Consider the following 21,743-nt stretch of genomic DNA (forward strand, 5'->3'; position numbering starts at 1 on the left):
AGTACTGATGTTTATTTAGCTATTTATTTTATTTGAATTTATTCTTTATTTTAATGGTCAGCAATTGACTGATACTAAACATACAGTACTGATGTTTATTAAGATATTTATTGTATTTTTATTTATTCTTTATTTTCTCAGTGTTCATTTCTAGAATTTGTTGACAATGTATAATAATAATGTAAAATATTCTTTAATAAAAATATTTGTTTAAGAAAGCAGCCTTCTGAGTAGCTTTGCATAGTCATATCGTTGCAAAATTGGTGCACAATCCACATAGAAAAGGTCTGTTTTCATTCCAGCTCAAAAATTAGCTATATCGGCCACCATATCGGTAATTGGTGAATTTCCCCCCTCTAAAATCGGTGTCGGTATTGGTCTCAAAAATTCCATATCGGTTGGGCTCTAGTGATGATATCTCAGATCATTACCTTGTCTCTTGTTTGTTACGATCAGCTAATGTCACTCAATCTACACCACGCTATCATTCAGGTAGAACTATTATTTAACCATTAAAGATAGCTTCACAAATAATCTTCCAGAATTGTCTCACATACTCAGTAAGCCAAAAAGTCTAGAAGAACTTGATGAAATAACAAAAAATATATGATAGTGTCGCCCCCCCCTTCGATTAAAGAAAATTCAAGAAAAACACCTTGGACCGTGATACAATGATCACACTCATGCTCTCAAGAGAGCAGCTCTGAAAATGAAGTGTAAGTGGAAGAATACAAAATTAGAGGTATTTCATGGTGCATGGAAGGATAGTGTCTGTAGCTACAGACAGGCACTAAAAGCTGCCAGGTCAGCATTTTTTAGCAAACTCATAGAAAATAACCACAACAATCCTAGGTGTTTATTCAGTACTGTGGCTAACTTGGTTAGGAATAAAGCATCAACTGAACCAGATATTCCATCGCAGCACAATAATAATGACTTCATAAATTTTTTTTACTGATAAAATAGAAATAAACAGAAAATTGGAACTATGCAATCAACTGTCACAGCACCTCAGAAAACAGTGTCTCAACTTCAATCCTTCGCTGTCATAGGTCAACACAAAAAAAGTATCAAAAAATCAAAAGCCACAACAGGTATGTTAGATCCAATACCAACTAAGCTCTTAAAAGAGGTATTCCCAGTAATCTCAGAACCTCTTCTTAATATTATTAACTTCTCGCTATCCTTAGGACATGTCCCAAGAAACTTTAAAATGGCAGTCATCAAACCGCTTATTAAGAAGCCACAGCTCGATTTCAAATCTACCATTTATGTCGAAAATACTAGAAAAGGTAGTGTCCTCACAACTATGTTCATTTCTACAGAGAAATGGAATATATGAACAGTTTCAGTCAGGATTTAGGCCCCATCACAGTACAGAGACTGCACTTATCAGAGTTACAAATGACTTGCTCCTATCATCTGATCGCGGCTGCATTTCTCCTCAAGTGCTTTTAGATCTCACTGCTGCCTTCAACACGATAGATCACGACATTCTCTTGAATAGGCTAGATAATTATGTTGGCATTAGTGGACTTGCATTAGTATGGTTTAGGTCCTATTTATCAGACCACTTTGTATGTGTAAACGAGGAATTGTCAAATCAAGGAAAAGTTAAGTATAGAGTGGCACAGGGATCAGTTTTAGGACCTCTGCTTTTCTCCTTATATATGCCTCCCCTGGGAGATATTATCAGGAATCATGGAATAAGTTTCCACTGTTATGCCAACGAAATCCAACTTTATATTTCTTCTAAATCCAATGCAAATTCACAATTCTCAAAATTAGCAGAGTGTATCAATGAAATCAAAGATGGCCAGAAATCCCCTTCTACTCAATTCCGACAAAACAGATTTACTAATGATTGGACCAAAAACCTCTAAAAATAAGACACTAAAATATAATTTGACTCTCAATGGATGTACTGTTACATCGTCTTGTTCAGCAAAGAACTTAGATGTTGTATTTGATACAAATCTCTCCTTTGAAAATAACATTTCCAATGTTTGTAGAACAGCATTCTTCCACCTGAGATATATTGCTAAATTACAACACATGCTCTCTGTTGCTGGTGCCAAAATATTTATTCATTCGTTCATGACCTCAAGACTATATTATTGTAATGCATTACTGGGAGGATGTCCAGCAAGTTCAATAAATAAACTTCAATTGGTTCAAAATGCAGCTGCCAGAGTGCTGACTAGAATCAAGAAATATGATAATATTAGCCCAATTTTATCATCGTTACATTGGCTACCTGTTAAGTTTCATATTCATTTTAAAATTCTCTTAACTACATACAAAGCTTTGAAAGGTCTAGCTCCAAAGTACTTAAGTGACCTTCTGACATGCTATATTCCATCACGTTCATTATGATCACAAAATTCTGGCTTGTTAATAATTCCAAGAATATCAAAATTCACAAAAAGAGGTAGATCCTTTTCATACCTGGCTCATAAACTATGGTATAGTCTCCCTAACACTGTTCGGGATGCAGACACACTCACTCAGTTTAAGTCTAGACTAAAGACTCATCTGTTTAGCCAAACATACACCTAATTTATCCTTCAACTCACAATTAGGCTGCTTTAGTTAAGTCTGCCGGAACCAGAAACATCCATCATGATCTATAACTCTGCATAAAATTGAATGGCATCAACGCTAATATTATTCTATTTGTTTCCATGTCTCATCCACAGGATTCATATCCTGAGGTTACCAGAGCCTGCCAGATCCAGCTCCGTTCCTGCTTGGTGTCGGACTCCACTGCTACGTATCGCTGAGAGATGACGACAGACTACAGCCGGTGCAAGCCAGACATCACTTCAGTCTTTTGACTTAAGAGGATAAACTGATGCCAACTACAACTGTAAGACACTGGATACTTCATATGCCACTGCCTGAACCTTAGACTTAGGATGGACCCCACCAATCCTCACCGAAATTACCTGCAGGTTGAACCGCGATGTACCTCATTAATCTCTGCCTGCATCCCCTTTGTCTATTGATGGACTACACTTTTGAAATGGAATACACAGATTATCATTTTATTGCCAACAAAAGCCTTCATCAGCCAACTAGCAAAGGACAGTGAATCTACTGTATGTAAACTTCCGCAGTTAATCCAAGATGGACTTCAAAGACATTAGTCATTAATCTTAGTTCATAAAAAACACTGGACCTTAATGCTTACTTAATTTACAAATTTAAAACCATGACTTGCACTGCACACAAATAACTAATATTGGCATTATATTCATGTTGTTTAGCCAGTTTCTCCCAATGTTATTTTTCTCCATTAAACAACATCTTATGGAGTTTTGTGTTCTCGCCACAGTCACCTTCAGCTTGCTCACATGGGTTCTAAATTCAATTATTATTTAATTATTTAATTTCTATACACATTTTACAATCATATTTAATCAAACTACACAATGATCACTGTAAGACATTATATATATTACAGTTATTTTTTTTGTTTTTGTTTTTGTTAATGCATGATTTCCTGTAAAGCTGCTTTGAACAATGTGTGTTGTGAAAAGCGCTGTACAAATAAAAATGACTTGAATGTACGCCTGTTCTCACCACCCACGAATCGGCAGCGGAGGATTTCTTGTCTCTGCCCACATGTCGAGAATACATATCGTCTGGGCTTTGGTCTCTGCATCTCATTACGCTTCAACGGACACTTCCTACAGATCTGCTCCTGACTTCCACAACGCGTACACCCGCACTCTTCCTATCTGCCCTCTGTGTGGCCACAGCACGATTGGACTCGTAATTCTCCCCCCACTACTGCAGTCAGTGTAGGGTTTGGACGCACGTTCTACAGTGGGGTCACTCGTCCGTCGTCACTTGCCATCCAGGGGCGACCCACACCTAGATGCTCATTAGACAGCGTTTTAGGTGGCCATCGCTTGCACGGGACGTACGCTAGTTTGTTGCTGCTTGCCCCATATGCACGACAAACATGATCTCCTGTAACCCCCAGCCGGGCTCCTCCAACCACTGTCAATCCCTTCGAGACCCTGGTCGCACATAGTCATGGATTTCATAACTGATCTCCCCCTCCCATGGCAACACAGTCATTTTGACTGTAGTGGACCGGTTCTCGAAGGTGGATCATTACTTTCCCCAGCCCAAATTCCCCTCAGTGAAGGAGACAGCATTAGCAGTCATTAACAACGTCTTCCGCATTCATGGCCTCCCGGTCGATGTGGTTTCTTACAGAGGCCCCCAGTTTGTGTCACGTTTTTGGGAAGAATTCTGGGGGTTACAGTGAGTTTGTCCTCTGGTTCCACCCCCAGACTAATGGGCAAGTGGAGTGGACTAATCAGGAACTGGAAAAGACCCTGCGCTGTATGGCCTCCCGTAACCCGTCTTCTTGGAGTGATAATTTAGTCTGAGTAGAGTTCGCCCACAACTCCTTGCCACCGTCGTCTACGAGGTTATCACCCTTCCAGTGTAGCCTCAGCTACCAGCCCCCTCTGTTCCCCACTCAAGAGCCCGACATTTAGGTCCCATCTGTACAAGCATTTTTGCAGAGGTTCCGACTCACATGGAAAGCCGGCAGAGAATACGGACTGGCGCTCACATTAAGAGGTCAGCGGACCGACACCGGTCTAAGCCCCCAATTTACATGTGCGGGCAGAAGGTTTGGGTGTCCTCCAAGGACATTCCGCTCCGACTCCCCTCACGTAAGCTGGGTCCCAAATTTATCGGGCTGTTTCCCATCGCCAAGGTCATTAGCCCTTCCAGTTTAGCCTCAGCTACCAGCCCCCTCTGTTCCCCACTCAAGAGCAGAGTGGTGGTCCGGCTCAAATTACCACCTCACTTCAAACTTATCCCATTTTCCACGTCTCCAAATTAAAACCGGATTTACGGTCCAATTTGCACCACTCCTGTCCTGCCATGAGGCATCCATTACCTTCCAGCTTGTTGTACGCCTGTTCTCGTCACCCACGAATCGCCAGTGGAGGATTCCTCGTCTCTGCCCACGTGTAGGGAATACGACTGCCTCCTAGTCATCTGGCCTTTGTTCTCTGCAACTCACTACACTTCAACGGACACTTCCTATGGATCTGCTCCTGACTTCCACAACACATACACCCATCTACGAACACACTCTTCCTATCTGCCCTCTGCGTGGCCACAGCGCGCACAGACTCTTCTTTTCCTTTATTTAACCAGGTTAAAAACTCATTGAGATTGAAATCTCTTTTTCAAGATTGACCTAGCTAAGAGGGCAGCAACAAGTAACATAAAGAACAATTTACAGTAACAACAACAACAACAGTACAATATATAAAAAAATCAGGAATCACAACAACAGTCCACAAGAGAATAAAACACCATATATTTTAAAAGTACCTTAAATTCATTTAATGATGGGAGCATAGACAACTTTAAAATATTTTGTAAATGATTCCAAGCAGCAGGAGCTTTATACTTAAAATCTTTTTTACCAAGCTCTGTCCGGACCCGAGGTACATTAAAATATAACAGGTCATTTGAATGATGATTATAGCTTACATTTGTATTGGATAGGCTGAGAGAAATATAAGGAGTTAAACCACAAATGGACTTATAGATAAAACGACGTGTATCCAGAGGTGGCAACTCTGCCTTATCATATAGAATGAAACGGTGTGTTTTGATAACTACAACCAGTAATAAAACAAAAGGCACTGTGAAAAAAGTGTTTATAAATGTTGTACTGGAGCATTAATATAAAGCAGATCTCCATAATCCAGTAATGGTAGAAAAGTTGCAGACACCAAGTATTTTCTAGCAGTAAAAGATAATAAAGTTCTATTTCTAAAGTAAAACCCTAGTTTAAGTTTAAGTTTAGAAGTTAAATTATCAGTATGAAACTTGAAAGATAATTGGCTATCAAATAAAATACCCAAATACTTATAATTGACGTACTATATAAGGACTCGTACTTCTCCTCCCACTATTGCAGCCGTTGCTGGGATTCTTATACTTCGCCAGCACAGTTTATGTTGACATTTATTGTGAATAAATCCTTTGAGTTGTTCCTCTGCTTTTGGGTCCCTATGTCTCGCTCTTGCTCTGACAACAACTAACCATATTATCGTGCATAGTTAGGATAGCAAAATAAATAGGCTTTTCAACTTTGAAAGGGGTTGCATGTCAGATCTTTTGTTGTGCATTCAATCAAACTCTAGCATGTTTTTGTGCATATTTGTCTTTAACTTAGCCAAAACAGATGCCATCATGCCAACATAAGCTGGGTTTACATCCACATATTTATATGTGAATTTTGGGATATTGCATAGAAAATGCTGGATGGAAACGCCAAGATGCTAATAAAGTTTCCAAAATGTGCATAAAAAACACTCACTTGAGATGGATATGTTTTTTTATTTGTTTACAAGACATGCACATAAACTACAATGTAAGCACATTTACCAAATATATTCCTAAATAATTTATATAGGAATATACATTCACTGAGCACTTTATTAGGAACACTATGGTCCTAATAATGTGCCTGACATGGTCTTCTGTTGTTGTAGCCCATCTGCCTCAAGGTTCAACGTGTTGTGCATTCTGAAATGCTATTCTGCTCACTACAATTGTACAGAGTGGTTATCTGAGATACTGTAGCCTTTCTTTCAGCTCGAAACAGTCTGGTCATTCTCCGTTGACCTCTCTCATCAACAAGGTGTTTCCGTCCGTAGAACTGCCACTCACTGGATGTTTTTTATTTTTGGCACCATTCTGAGTAAACTCCAGAGACTGTTGTGCGTGAAAATCCCAGGAAATCAGCAGTTACAGAAATATTCAAGCCAGCCCGTCTGGCACCAACAATCATGCCACAGTCGAAATCACTGTGATCACATTTTTTTATCCATTCTAAAGGTTGATGTGAACATAAACTAAAGCTCCTGACTTGTATCTGCATGATTTTATGCATTGCACTGCTGCCACACAATTGGCTGTAGATGTACAGGTGTTCCTAATAAAGTGCTCAATGAGTGTAGATATGTGAATGCATAAATTGCTCAGAGAATATCATCAGTATCATCGCATAACATATTAAGTGTTGTAAAATGCCGGATCCAAAGCATCATAAAATTAATTGGCTTCTATTACCTACCAGAACTGTCAACACACTTTTGCTCCCAGATATAAGGCATCTGCCACTGAACACTAAAAAACATGAAGTTGGTCAGATTTCAATTGAATTTATATTTTGCACCAGTTTCCCCAAAAGTAATGATTTTGTTCTCTTAAATACATGGGATGGAAATGCTGCTTTATTCGCTGCTTATTCACTTGCAGCAATTGCAGGATTTGAATCATTGGCTTCCAAAGGCATGAAACCACTGGAATTCAAGAGATGTTTAAAAACTAAGCATTCCGACTTACTTTTGTATGATTTTAAAACTGTCAGCTCTTGAAGTAAAAAAATGGTTGAGAACTGCTGGTCTAAAGGCACGGTCAAACAAACCTCTGCTCGGCGAAATTCTGCGGGTGAAGATGGTGTGGGCGGACATTGAGTGCGTGTGAAACCTGATAAAATATAGTTGTCAAGCAGCCTCTTTTTAATGCTTCACTTTATTCTCTGTGAGACTTACAGTAAGTTAAAAAGAAACTCACTGCTAAAATGATTTCCTGTCCTTTATGAATATTCAGTTAATCTGTGTACGAAGCACCGCCCACACGAAATCCGCGAGGGGAAATTTTTCACCACCAAAAGCCCACTGCGCGAAATTCACGATCATACGGATTCCCATTGTGATGACTGTATTTCCCCCGTGGAATTTCGCTGTGCAAAGGTACAGTATGTGTGACCACACCTTAAAAGTTTAAACATGCATTTTGAACTGGAGTACTTGCGGACAAACACACACACACACACACACACACACACACTGACTGTGTTTTCTTGGTAGCTGATTCAGCTTTTGATGCTCAATATTAAACAGTAGCTTTAAACTGTAAACATCAGCCTGAGGGAACATTATACAATCTGACTTTATGAAATTCACATAATTACGCGCGCGCGCACACACACACACACACACACACAAAACACTATGACAGAGTGCAGCCTGTCATTAAAAACAAACACACATATTACGCTCTCACTCTTGAGCATTAGGCACTGTGCATACCCTACGCAAGTAGGCTTTTAAACGATACTAGTTATGCAAGCTCAATTTCACACGCCGTTGTGTTCCAAAATGTGTCAGAACGCAATTCATAACACAATGCGAGTACATGTTGCATTCTCAGCATTGATGCATGGGCCACTACAGCACCACAGAAAAGCGCTTCTCATGCGAACCATACATGAGACTCAACTCAATTTATTTCAATAGAGTTTGGAGTTAGCATGTTGCAAAGCTAACCACATAATACTCCAGTAAGCATAAAGATACACACTATATTGGGTGAAACAGAACATTTTTAATTTGATTGAGCACTTTTTTATTGACAATTTTTGGTATTAAATGAATTTGAAGTATATTTATAATTAACATTTATCTTGCTTCGTCCGCCATCTTGGAAATATTGTTTTCAGTGAGTTTATTGCAATCCATTATGTGACTGAATTTTCTGCATGGGTATATACAATGTTACCTTTGAATTTGGCCAAAATAAGTTATTTTTTAACCTTTCTGACCAGCCTTTGTGTCGGCAGCACCTTAAAATGCTTCTTCTGTAGATTTGGAACAGAGCCTTTGTGTTTTAGAGAGCTCTGCAGACAACACACACTGTCAGGTAAAACAAGTTTGCCCTCTTCTCGATGTAAACTGTTAACGGTCTATGAAACATCTGAGATGGTGCAACTCAAGTTGGTGTGTAGTGAGTGTGTTTGGTGCAGTCGATTTTGTTTCGCTGGCTTCGATCTGGTCAGGCCTTGCCTACAGCTACAGAAATGGAGATACTCTTAGACCATCACAAAAAATAAGCTGCTCAGCAGTGTGTGTGTGTGTGTGTGTGTGTGTGTGAGAGAGAGAGAGAGAGAGAGAGAGTTTCATAGAGTTTGAATGGTCAACCCAAGGGCATCTCTTTGAACTGCAGGCAATTTTACAGCAGATGTTGGTCCACTTTCTCTGTTTGAGGGTCTGCAAGTTTGACGGGTCAGAAAACACACTGATCTACAAGGAATAGCGACTGCTCCTATACAACAGTATATATACTGTTTACAAGGACAAACTCCACCGAATTATGTCAATAACAAATAACCAGTTCATCCACCTAGAAAAGTAGTCTTACCTCAAATGGATGATTTAGACAACTTTACAGATCAAATAATAAAACATTTTACTTATGAATTCATATACACTGGTGGCCAAAAGTTTGGAATAATGTACAGATTTTGCTCTTATGTAAATAAATTGCTATTTTTATTCACCAAAGTGGCATTCAACTGACCACAATGTATAGTCAGGACATTAATAACATGATAAATTACTATTACAACTAAAAAATAAATAATAATAATAATAATTCAGAACATCTTAAACTACTTCAAAGAGTTCTCATCAAAAATCCTCCATGTGCAGCAATGACAGCTTTGCAGATCCTTGGCATTCTAGCTGTCTGTTTGTCCAGATACTCAGGTGACATTTCACCCCATGCTTCCTGTAGCACTTGCCATAGATGTGGCTGTCTTGTCGGGCACTTCTCACGCACCTTACAGTCTAGCTGATCCCACAAAAGCTCATTGGGTTTAAGATCCATAACACTCTTTTCCAATTATCTGTTGTCCAATGTCTGTGTTTCTTTGCCCACTCTAACCTTTTCTTTTTGTTTTTCTGTTTCAAAAGTGGCTTTTCTTTGCAATTCTTCCCATAAGGCCTGCACCCCTGAGTCTTCTCTTTATGTTTTACATGAAACTGGTGTTGAGTGGGTAGAATTCAATGCAGCTGTCAGTTGAGGATATGTGAGGCATCTATTTCTCAAGCTAGAGACTCTGATGTACTTATCCTCTTGTTTAGTTGTACATCTGGCCTTCCATATCTCTTTCTGTCCTTGTTAGAGCCAGTTTTCCTTTGTCTTTGAAGACTGTAGTGTACACCTTTTGTATGAAATCTTTTTTTCAATTTCAAGCATTGTATAGCCTTCATTACTCAAAAGAATGATTGACTGACGAGTTTCTAGAGAAAGCTGTTTCTTTTTCGCCATTTTTGACCTAATATCAACCTTAAGACATGCCAGTCTATTGCATACTATGGCAACACAAAAACAAACACAAAGACAATGTTAAGCTTCATTTAACGAACCAAATAGCTTTCAGCTGTGTTTGATATAATGGCAAGTGATTTTCTAGTACCAAATTAGCAATTTAGCATGATTACTCAATGATAAGGTGTTGGAGTGATGGCTGCTGTAAACGGGGCCTGTCTAGATTTGATCAAGTGTGACTATTTTCAAATAGTGATGATGCTGTTTTTTTTTTTTTTTACATCAGTAATGTCCTGACTATACTTTGTGATCAGTTGAATGCCACTTTGGGGAAAGTACCAATTTCCTTAGCTCTTAACTCGTCTGGTCAACATGCCCCATAGACTTCCATCGTTAATGTGTTCCTTTAAACATGTTTTTTTTTTTTTTTTTTTTTTTTATAAACTGAGGGGTGAGTGGAAAGTATTCTGTTGTAATAGACAGCATGTCACAGATGCTGTCAAAAGAGTTGTACTGACTGAGGAACGTTCCTTGTAAAAGTAGCAAAAAGACCTCTGTAACAGCCCATGCGTTTATTATAGCATGGCGGTCTGTTATGCACAATTTAAGTCCTGTCTGTTGTTTTGGTGAGTGTGGGTGGGCCACAGGTGACAAGGGTCATGGTTGTGACGCCTGCTGTCGTGGTGACAAGCAGCACTTTTCAGATTTGGGACCTGATGCTGTGTGTGTGTGTGTGGAGGCTGAAGGCAGTGTGTGATAGCGTCATATGGGCTGGGTCAGAAGATGTCTGTGAAACACCCACACCTTCACACATTCTGTTATGTGTAAGTGTGTGTGTGTGTGTGTGTGTGTGTGTGTGTGTGCTGAGGGGCTGTGCACCAAATGTTTCTCTGATATTTGTAGTCTCTTCTCTTCTCTTCTCTTCTCTTCTCTTCTCTTCTCTTCTCTGTTCTTTTCATCTTGTCTCATATCTTTTCGCCTCAGACCACCTCTTCTCTTTTCGCCTCTCTTTGACTTTCCGCACCTCTTCTCATCTTTTTAAGTCTCATCACGTTTCGTTTTGTTTCGTTTCTTCTCTTCTCTTCTCTTCTCTTCTCTTCTCTTCTCTTCTCTTCTCTTCTCTTTTCTTTTTGTCTCTTCTCTTCTCATCTCTACTTTATCTATTCATCTCTTGTTTCGTCTCGTCTCACAACTTCCTTACTTCTTCTCTGTCTCATCTCTCTTTGCCTCAGACCACTTTTTCTCATCTCACCTCTCCTTGGCTTTCCGCACCTCTCCTGATCTCTTTAAGTCTCTTCGTGTCTCATCTCTTCTCTTCTCTTCTCATCTCTTCTTGTGTCTTCTTGTCTCTTCTTGTCTCTTGTCTTCTCCTATTTTACTCATCTCTTCTCCTCTCATCTACTTTCTTCACTATCTACTCGTCTCTTGTCTCATCTCATCTTGTCTCTTCTCTTCTCATCTGGTCTTTTCTATTCTCCTCTCGTCTGCTCTCTTCTCGTTTCACCTCTCCATGGCTTTCCGCTCCACTTCTTGTCTCTTTAAGTTTCGTCGCTTCTTGTCTCATCTCTTCTCGCGTCTGCTCTGCTCTTATTGTCTTGTCTCTTCTTTTCTTGTCTCTTCTCTTGTCTTCTCCTCTTGCCTCACCTTTTCTTACCTTCCCTTCTCATCTCGTCTTGTCTCGCCTCACCTTTTCTTACCTTCTCTTCTCATCTCATCTTATCTCTTGTCTTTTCCTCTCTTTTCATTTCATCTCTTCTCTTCTTGTCTCTTTTTGTCTTCTTTTTTCTCATATATGCTCTTCTTGTCTCTTTTCTTCTTTATCTACTCATCTCTTAACATCTGTTTTCTTCTTTATCTTCTTGTCTCTTGCCTCGTCTCATCTTGTCTCTTCTCATCTTTTCTCCTTGTATTTTCTCTTCTCCTCTCTTCTCGTCTTGTCTGTTCTAGTCCTGTCTCTTCTCACCTTATTTATTAAAAAACTAAATTAGTAAAACCATCAGTTTATAGATGGATAGATAAAAAAAAAAAAAAAAAACTGTCTAATAAAGTGATGCCAACCCTCTAAACTTTCATTGAGCTGTAGAGCATCTATTTATTATTATTATTATTATTTTTTTTTTTTTTTAGCCGGTGGATATTAATAAACATAGGGCTGATTTCACAGCTGGCGCAGGTCACACTCCTTCATATGGACAGAAAGAGGGATGAATTATCCTGTCCTCTCTCATTAACGGAAAGAGAGACACTCCCTTCCTTCCTCCCTCATGCTACACATTTTCCATCTCACTCCTTCATTTATTAATTTATGTCATTCATTTATCCATCCATCTTTATATGTAAATTGATAAGTGCTGTAATCACACACATATCTTAACTTCCCCATATAGCTTGTGTTTGGCTCCTAATGAATATTTATGGGCATGGTGCATATGGTTGGTATGCAAATAACAGAGGTAAACATGAGCAGATTGATCCTGGTCCGTTTTAGCCCAAACTCCTGTCTGTCACTGGAGTAATGCCAGCTTATCACGGTATTAAAGGACATATTACATTGATCTTGTACTGACATTAAACATAGCTCACTGGAGAGCATGTAAACATTATCTGTGCATGTCCCTTAGTCCCTTTTATAGGAGCATATAACAGGCTAGTTGCATAAGACGCCATGTTTGATTTCTGGTTTAGTGAGTGTGTTCATTGCCACTTCCTGTTTCGTCAAGCAGCGGTCCAGAGACCGCTGGAAATGTAATTTTATCTGAGGTGCTTTCAGAAAAGGGATTTAAAATGTATTGCAGCATAAAAAGGAACACACACAAGGCCAATCTCATAAAGTGTGTTTATTTAAGGCTGTTGTTGGCCACAGCCATGCCACACACACATTGAAGAAAAATATTTTGTGGTGAAGTTAATATAGCAGAAAAGATTATGTACTTTCTAAATGGAATAATTTAGTTTAAGCAAGAACATGAAAATATTAGGTAAATTCTACATTCAAACCTATAAGTAAATATTAAGCTATTAATGATTGATAGTTATTTTTACAAAGTGTCATCATGTATAAATATTAATGTAGAAAACCATGTTAAACTCATTCGCTAATTTGAGAAATTTCACTGATAAATATAATTATTAAAATGCATAGTAAATTTTACTTAACTTTTCGAAGCTGGTGTTTCCAGCATGCACTAGGCTTGAATAATTAATTAGCTTGCATGTTTTCACTGTTTGCAAATGTATTTACACCGTTTTTATTGTTAATTTTGTTGTTACATTTGGTAACTTATTTTTTTGTGCAGACTGAGGTTCATTTTCTGCTCAAAATAACCCGTTAATGATCAAAAAAGTATCTTTGATTGTCACCTTCATTGTGTTTTGTGCACCAAGTGTTGAGGTCTGCATGCTATATAGCTTGTTTGTATTGCTAGTAATGCAAGGGGATGTCTCAAACCATGCGTTAAGTTTCATTTTGGGAGGCTTTGTATGTCATGTATAACATTAGTAACATGTATTTGTAAGGACAATTCAAAACGTTACATGTTCTAATAATATGTTCATTTGAAATTTACTAAGTTTATTTCAGTACCATATATATAATATTTATACATAAAAGTGACTGTATTTACTAACATTTTTAAGTTAAATTTACCTAGTCAGTTTAATCAATATTATGTCATGAAGTTAAATAGATTTTACTTAATTTTATACCATTAAGATTTACTTAGCAAAACTGTGTGCAAAAATTAAGTAAATCTTACATAATTTTTTTCAGTGCACTCTGTAACTGTTTGGAAAACCACATCTGAAACAGCAGTGAACCCCTTCTGCTCAGTCTCCACCTTGCACACCCTGAGTGGGGCGTCCACACACACACATACAGGAAACATTCAGGAACAGCTCTCAATACAAGACTAGCCATTCAAATGCATAACACAACTATTTTCCTTTAACAGGAAGAATATAACAATTAACAACATTTCAACATGTTACAGATGTCTTAAAGGGGCAGTTGTAGAAACAACCTGTTTTATTCTCAGTTCAGAGATTGGATATTGCGGGTGTTTTTCATGCAATAAACCACTAAAATGTAAGTGGACTTTAAAGCAAAAAAATAAAATGCTTTAAGTGTAAAACATTATGTCTATTATGTTTTTATTAATAGACGTAATTAATAATAATAATAAAAAAATTATCTTTTCTCTCTTTCTCATTCTCTTCTCCATTCTGTGTCAGCAGCAGTATACTATGTCATTAGTTCATCACATCAAAACACACACACACACACATACACACATGTTAATTATCTCTGTAGCCTTGTGGCTGAAACAGCAGAAATCATTATCTCGTATAGCTGAATTAATGATAAAAGAGTACAGACATCACTTTAGGTCTTTAGAGGGATGAACACAGACTGGGAAAGTAGGCAAAATGTATTCACCTTTTTTCTGCCGTGGCTTAAATGTGCTTCAGAATCCCTGATAGAAAAGCAGCCCAACTCTGCTGAAGAAACCAGCATGAACATATGTTGTGTTTTTCCCTTCCTCAAATTGTAGAGCAAGGCACTAGCAATGCAAAGGTCATAGGTTCGATTCCCAGGGAACACACAAACTGACAGAAAATGTGTTCAGCAATTTGCTTTGGATAAAAGTGCCTGTCAAATGCATGCATGTAACAAGTAAATGATTAAAGGGTTTATTTTTTAATACCACACAAAAAATATCCCTCCTACTTGAAAGATATCACTGAAATAGGAAATATTAATATGTCTGTCTTTTACTAGTCTCTTAAAAAAAAAAAAAAAAAAAAAAAACATTTATTTATCTGTCTCGTGTCCATCTGAGTTGAAAGACAGACTGTTATTAGCTGTGTGGGTGTGTAGTGATATCAACTGTATAACCTTTCTGTCTGTCAGTATTTCTTTTTTTATAAGTAAGAATTCACAATTGTGCATCGCTGGACGCAGAAATATCTGCCCTCTCTGATAAACCGCAAAGAACAGATGAGAAATGTGTGCTTTGAGTGATCTAACCTCTCTCTCTCTCTCTCTCTCTCTCTCTCTCTCTCTCTCTCTCTCTCTCTCTCTCTCTCACTCTCTCTCTGCATTTTCCTCTCTCTAGCTTGTCCTCCAGGGACGTTTAAGTCCAGTCAAGGGACGGGTATGTGTATCCAGTGTCCACCAAACAGCAGGTCAACATCAGAAGCAGCCACCATCTGCGTCTGCAGGAACGGCTACTACAGAGCAGACGGAGAGCAGCCAGACATGCCCTGCACCAGTGAGTTAAATGCATCATCTTTGTCATGAACATCATCTTCATCATCATCACTAATATATGTATATGTTCAGTATATATATATATATATATATATATATATATATATATATATATATATATATATATATATATTATGAGGCAGACAGTTAATTACAAGGTTTCAGAAGAGGTCTGCACTTACATAAATGCCAGTTTAAACCAGCCTAGTTTAAATTGGGAGACTAGTTTAAACCAGCCAAAACCAGCAAACTGACTTAGTACAGTTTAAGCTGTTCTTTCGGAAAGGCATGTTTTTTGGACATAGTACAGGTACCATGGAAATAACATATGTTTGGACATGTACCATGGTAATACAGTGGTATTTTTTCAACTAGTAGAGCATGGCACTAGTAAAGCCAATGTCATGGGTTTGATTCCTAGTGAACACACTTAATAATGAAATGCATACCTTGAATGCAATGCAAGTCACTTTGGAAAAATGTATACGAATGCATAAATGTAAAGATGTTCTTTGAAATGCCTTAGAACTCCATGGTACATTAACATGATAATCAAACTGCACCATGGTATGTATCAGAGTACCATAATATTACCATCTGATGCCATCACTGTACCAAGGTATAACCACAGTCCTTTTTTTGTAAGGGTGATATCTCTTACAGTAAAGTTTGTTGTGTTAGCTCAGACTGGCTCAATAAACAGTTATAAACAGTTTCTGCAATGTGTTTATTTCATCAAATTTTATTCCACTATGTAGATTGCATATTTGGGATAGTTCACCCCCCAAAAAAACAAAAAACAATACTGTCATCATTAACTCAAACTCATGTTGTTCCTAAACTTGTATGGTTTTCTTTCTTACATGGAACACAAAAGGACATGCTTGGCAGAATGTTAGCATCATTCTCTTTCATTGCATCTTTTTATTTTCTCCATACATTGAAAGTGAATGATGACTGAAGCTGACATTCTGTCTACATTTTTTGGTGTGTTCCATGATACAAAGAAAGTCATATGGGTTCAGAACAACAAGAGGGTGAGTAAATGATTTTTAAATTAAATGATTTTAATCTGTGGGTAAACTATCCCTTTAAATCCATCAATAAAAGAACACAAGCCGCATCCAGTGGATACAACAGACACACACACTGATTACTAAGTTACTCCCAGAATCAAGGGTGTTTGATTGGTGATTTAGTGGCTCTATTTTCACTTTTTCCCTTTCGCACAAGAGACCAGCTGGATCCTGTGTGAAATATATAACACTATATAGGTCAATACAGACGTGTACTACTCTCCCCTCTCCGAGCGGAGCAGTACTGCTCTATGCCTTCAAATCTGCTACATCTCAGATCATTACTACAGCATTACAAATAAATAATACTGACAAGACTGTCTACATATTTATCTCACTCCGTCGCCTTCTCTCTGTCTCTCTCTCTCTCTCTCTCGCCTGCTCTCTCTGCATCGTACTCAGTAAATTTACATGAATTTTAAAAGTTTGATTATAGTCGGACTAAAACAATAATTCGTGTTTTTAAAATGTCATAAATGCTTTATCCAAAAAAAAGCCAGTCCAATTTTAGTGAAGTCAGACTAACAGACCTATAGTAGATAGTGCGATTGTTACTCGGTTTCATTCTGCAAGTACTGTATACACCTTAATTGGACCAGTTGGCTCCAGCGTTTTGCATATGCTTTGAAAGACAACTGTGACTCGATGTGTACATAACCCCACATCGTTTGACGTCCATCCTTTTAATATTCGATTGCGCACTGTGTCTTGGGTCACATATACTTGAACAGACAGACGAAGACTAGCTGGACTACGCAAAGTCCTGCTGTAGCTTTACTATAACTGTGCATGTACTGTAACATGATTATGTTTTGTTTATGATTGTTTTACACATAATATTGCAAAGCATTAGCACAGATAACAAAAAACAGTGACAGAAGAATTTTGTGCAAATGCTAAAAAAAGAATGAAATATAAAGACTAGTAATAACATTATACACTAAGAAATAAAACAATATTTTATATAAAAAAATAACTTATTCTTGTTTATGCATTATTAATATATATTATTTAAAATAAAAATGATTTAAATAAAATAAATATAAAATACCATTTTGTAATCAAGCATTTAATGATACAATTGTATTATATATATAACAAATTATGTTATTAAAATATAAAAGTATTTTTCATAAAATAATATATTATAACATTCAAAAAGAACATAATATTGCACAGATCTACAAAGAAAAATAATAATCATGGTAACAGGAGCAGTGATTGGTTTCAGGGGTTTACAATTTAAATATAAATTTTGTTCTTTCACAGTAGCACCCATATTTATTTTTAGGCATTTTATTTTCCAGATATAAACAATATGGTATGAGATTCAAGTATCTCTCTGTTATATTTCTAAATATGCCACTGTAAATGGAAAATGACTCTCTCTCTCTCTCTCTCTCTCTCTCTCTCTCTCTCTCTCTCTCTCTCTGTATTTCTTCATTTTCATTCATGAAAAATACGAATGAAAAACTGAAGCTATTACTGTGAGGCTGCGAGGCTTACAAGATTGCTGTGCGTGCTCACACACAAACACAAGCACATGCACACACTTTTAAAACTTAAAGCTTAAGCATACTTTTACACATACTCGTTTTTTTTACCAGAAAGTGTTGCTTGGTTCCATTTCCAAGCAACTCATCATTTTGACCCGCAAGTCACAGCGTGAAACAGCAAGGATATTTCATTTTAATTCCTCTGAAGGAGGAGCGCTCGTGTAGTGAATCTGTGAATTTGAGCACTCTCAGTCTTTGCTTGTGTATAATTTTATTTTTATTATCTTAAATTGTCTCAGGTGCAACTAAATCTCAGTCACAGATCCACTGCGGCAGAGAGTTTATTCTGGGCCACCTGCATTATATATATATTTTTCTTTCCCTTAAAAATGCATACACAGAGCAATACGTTGTTTGAATCGCATCGTCTAACTGCTTGCAGAGCATTATTATGATTATTTAATTTTTTTTATTTATTTATTTATTTTTTTTTTTTTTTTACTGATTCAGCTGAAAAGTTGAAGTAAAACACTACACTTTGGCCTTTATAAATCCTCATTGTCTTTTTGGATTATGTACCTTTCTCTCTGTACTTTTCTAAAGGACATATGTAAGTTGCCTAATTTAGCATGCCTTCTCTTCTTCCCAAAGAAGTAGTTTTCCTAAAATGTCATTTTTTTAATATTTACTTTGGGAATGAAGTGGCTGTCTTTCTTCAGCAGAACAGAAATGAAGATAGAGAAGATAGAGCTCTGTCAAGTTCTTATAATAGAAGTACATGGGTGCCAGCACTTTCATATTTCATATTTCATATTTAAGCAGCATAAAAGTAATCCATGCGACTCCAGTCAATCAATGAATGTCTTCTGAAGTGAACCGATAGGTTTATCTAAGAAACAAGTCGATAATTAAAACGTTTTTAACTTTAAATCGGCCCTTCCATCCAGGGCTCTGAAACTGTTTGAAATGGCGGAGCTCTTGCGTGACGTTCGTTCTTCTGTTGTAAATAAGCACTGTTTCCGAATTCTCGCGTGAACTTGCCGACGTGCTTACATCACGCTTCGCGTCAGCTGCTGGCAGGAAGCGTTTTTTAAAATTTAATAACGTTTTAATTATCGATTTTCTTTTTACACAAATGTATCAATTTGCTTCAGAAGAAATTCATTGATCGACTGGAGTCATGTGGAGGACTTTTATGCTGCCTATATATGATTTTTGGACCACTGAAGTGCCGGCACCCGTGTACTTCCATTATAAGGACCTGACAGAGCTCTATCTTCTAAAAATCTTCATTTGTGTTCTGCTGAAGAAAGACAGTCATACATATCTGGGATAGCATCAGGGTAAGTGAATAATGAGAGAATTTACATTTTTGGGTGAACTATTCCTTTAAGAAAAGTTTATCAACTTACCCATAATTCTGCATGTTGATGACAAATTACACTAGTAAAAAGCTCAACATACCAGAAACTCGTAAACATCTACCACGACAAGATAAAATGAAGTATGAGCAGTAGAATTAGAATCGCTCATACATATTCCTGAAAACAATCGAAGGAGTTAAAGGCAACACAGGCAGATATAAATATGCTTATTTGTTTTTTGCAGTACTGAAAAGCTGGATTTAAAAGTTCTCACAGCATTTTAATTCATCATTTGCAATTTAGCCAAACACCTGCTCTGAGGGACGTCAGTACTAGCACCTGGTCATTTAGCCCCTCAGACAGTAAGAAAACAATTCAGATTTATTTTCATTTTTTCTCTTTGAACTGCTGTTTAAAATGACTTGCGTAATGTCTGGCAGACTACAGAGATGTTAAAAATAATAAGAAAATGTTAAACGGCTGTTCTGATATCTGTCTGATTAATATGGTGATTGATTACAGTGTCTCCAGAATGAGTTCTGTAGTTAGGGAAGCGCAAAGATTGGCGGTTTGTGACATCACTACATGGAGATGACTGAGCTCATGAATATTAATTAGCTTGTGCTGATGTCGCTGATGTTCAGTGTTGCCAAGGCTGCTTAATAGCCATTTTGAGCTTGTTTTTTCATGAAGTCACATAAAAAATATGGACAATCACAACTTGTGTTTTTTAAGCTTATTTCCAGAAAACAGTATTTTTATTTAAATTATTTATTTATCATGACCAGGTTGCTTGTTTCTTTTGTAGATATGACAACACTGCTGATGTTCCATATTGATTTCGCTTTGAGATACGATATTAAGCCAGTTTTACATTTGCATTAACTTTTTAATATTAATTAATAATTAATCTAAAGATTTAGTCTGGATTAGAGCACGTTCGAGATGTCAAAACGGAAATGTCCATTTAACAACAAAGATACAAGAAATAAATATTACGATAAGAATACAAAATTTGTAATATCGTTCATAAAGGTACATTTGCTCTCCTGAAATCACTGTGAGTTGTGTGACATTTGACAAATACTAGAAATAAAGATTAAAATTAGACATAACATTTTGTCTTAATTTCACATAAATGTACATTTGCTCTCCTGAAATCACAGTGATTTGTTTGCCGGTTATTCCTGAGTACAAATGAGCATGTCATATTTTATTTGCCAGCTTTATCTTTAAAGCTGAAAAGCATAATTTCTGCATTATCAATGAAATTTGCATAAATAAACAGTTAGGTTTTGAGGTAGGAAGAGGGCAAGGAGTTCAGTATGGGTTTTAATTTTAATCAAAAACGAACATGAGTGTCAGAATCCTGCCACAAATAAACAAAACAAAAAAACTGTAAACAAGAGCAACAGAAGTGGCAGAATCCTGACATAAACATTGTTTTCAAACGGATTTTTCAAACACCCCCACCCCCGTCTGCTGTAGATAGTCCGCCTTAAACTCACGCCCTTGGTCTAGCAAATGTTGCCGTATCTGGATGGACGATGGAAAACAAACAGAACAATCACAGTGTTTTCAGTTTTCAAGGAAATCAACCTACAAGTGGCTTACTTACTGTATCGCTATACAATAAGCTGCGGTAGGAGAAAGTATTTTAACACACTTCAGTTTTAAACCTGCCAGAATACACTAACTCAGATGTAAAGTTCACTTTGGACAAGTGTGTTTTGACTGGCGACTACTGCTCTGGGAATTTGAAAATGTATAGATGCTCTGGATCTGCCTTTGTTTAGCGCTAGGCAAACAGGCACTTTTACCTGTTTGAAATAATATCAGGAGCAAAAACTATAGAGAATGATAGCCTTGTAGTTGTTCATATTTAAATATCACCAGAATACAGGATGAGTTGAACTTGAATGGACCAAGAGGAGGAGGGAGCGCAGTTTCCGATGCTTCTGATTGATTCCGGAGAGGAAAGAGAGTCGACATCAGCTAAATTACTGTGAGAAAAAAAACACCATTCTAGTACTTTCTGTCCCTTTCTTTTGCATCCTCAGGGGGTTGAGTGGAGGACTGTCTCACTCTCAGACTCCCTGTACTTTTGTCTTTCTCTCTCTTTCTCTTGGGGGCTCGTGGATCTCTTAGTGGGGAGTGGACCGGTGGGACTGGCCCGAATCGCCTCAAGCCTCCATCAGAACTTAAATTATTTCCTCAGAAATGTCTGCTGGGAGTGTTGTTGGCTGACAGCTCTCTGGTTAATTAGAGGAAGCCGGACAGCAAAATTCTTAAGATTAATTCTCCAGGAGCGATATGTCGAGCAGTTATGTTCTGGGGTTTCTGTATGTGTATTTGCATTTAAAGCATGTTC

General features: G+C 37.5%; 1 protein-coding gene across 1 annotated transcript in view; it reads left to right on the forward strand.

The window, feature by feature from the left end:
* LOC127443107 (ephrin type-B receptor 1-B) overlaps positions 1 to 21,743 on the forward strand; it is a 412,296-nt gene that overhangs the window by 257,025 nt on the left and 133,528 nt on the right. The window contains exon 4 of the mRNA XM_051701623.1: positions 15,282 to 15,437. Within this exon, the coding sequence (XP_051557583.1) occupies positions 15,282 to 15,437 (156 nt within the window). The remainder of the gene's footprint in view (positions 1 to 15,281; positions 15,438 to 21,743) is intronic.

Source organism: Myxocyprinus asiaticus, chromosome 6 (assembly GCF_019703515.2).
Source record: "Myxocyprinus asiaticus isolate MX2 ecotype Aquarium Trade chromosome 6, UBuf_Myxa_2, whole genome shotgun sequence".
Taxonomy (NCBI): Eukaryota; Metazoa; Chordata; class Actinopteri; order Cypriniformes; family Catostomidae; genus Myxocyprinus; species Myxocyprinus asiaticus.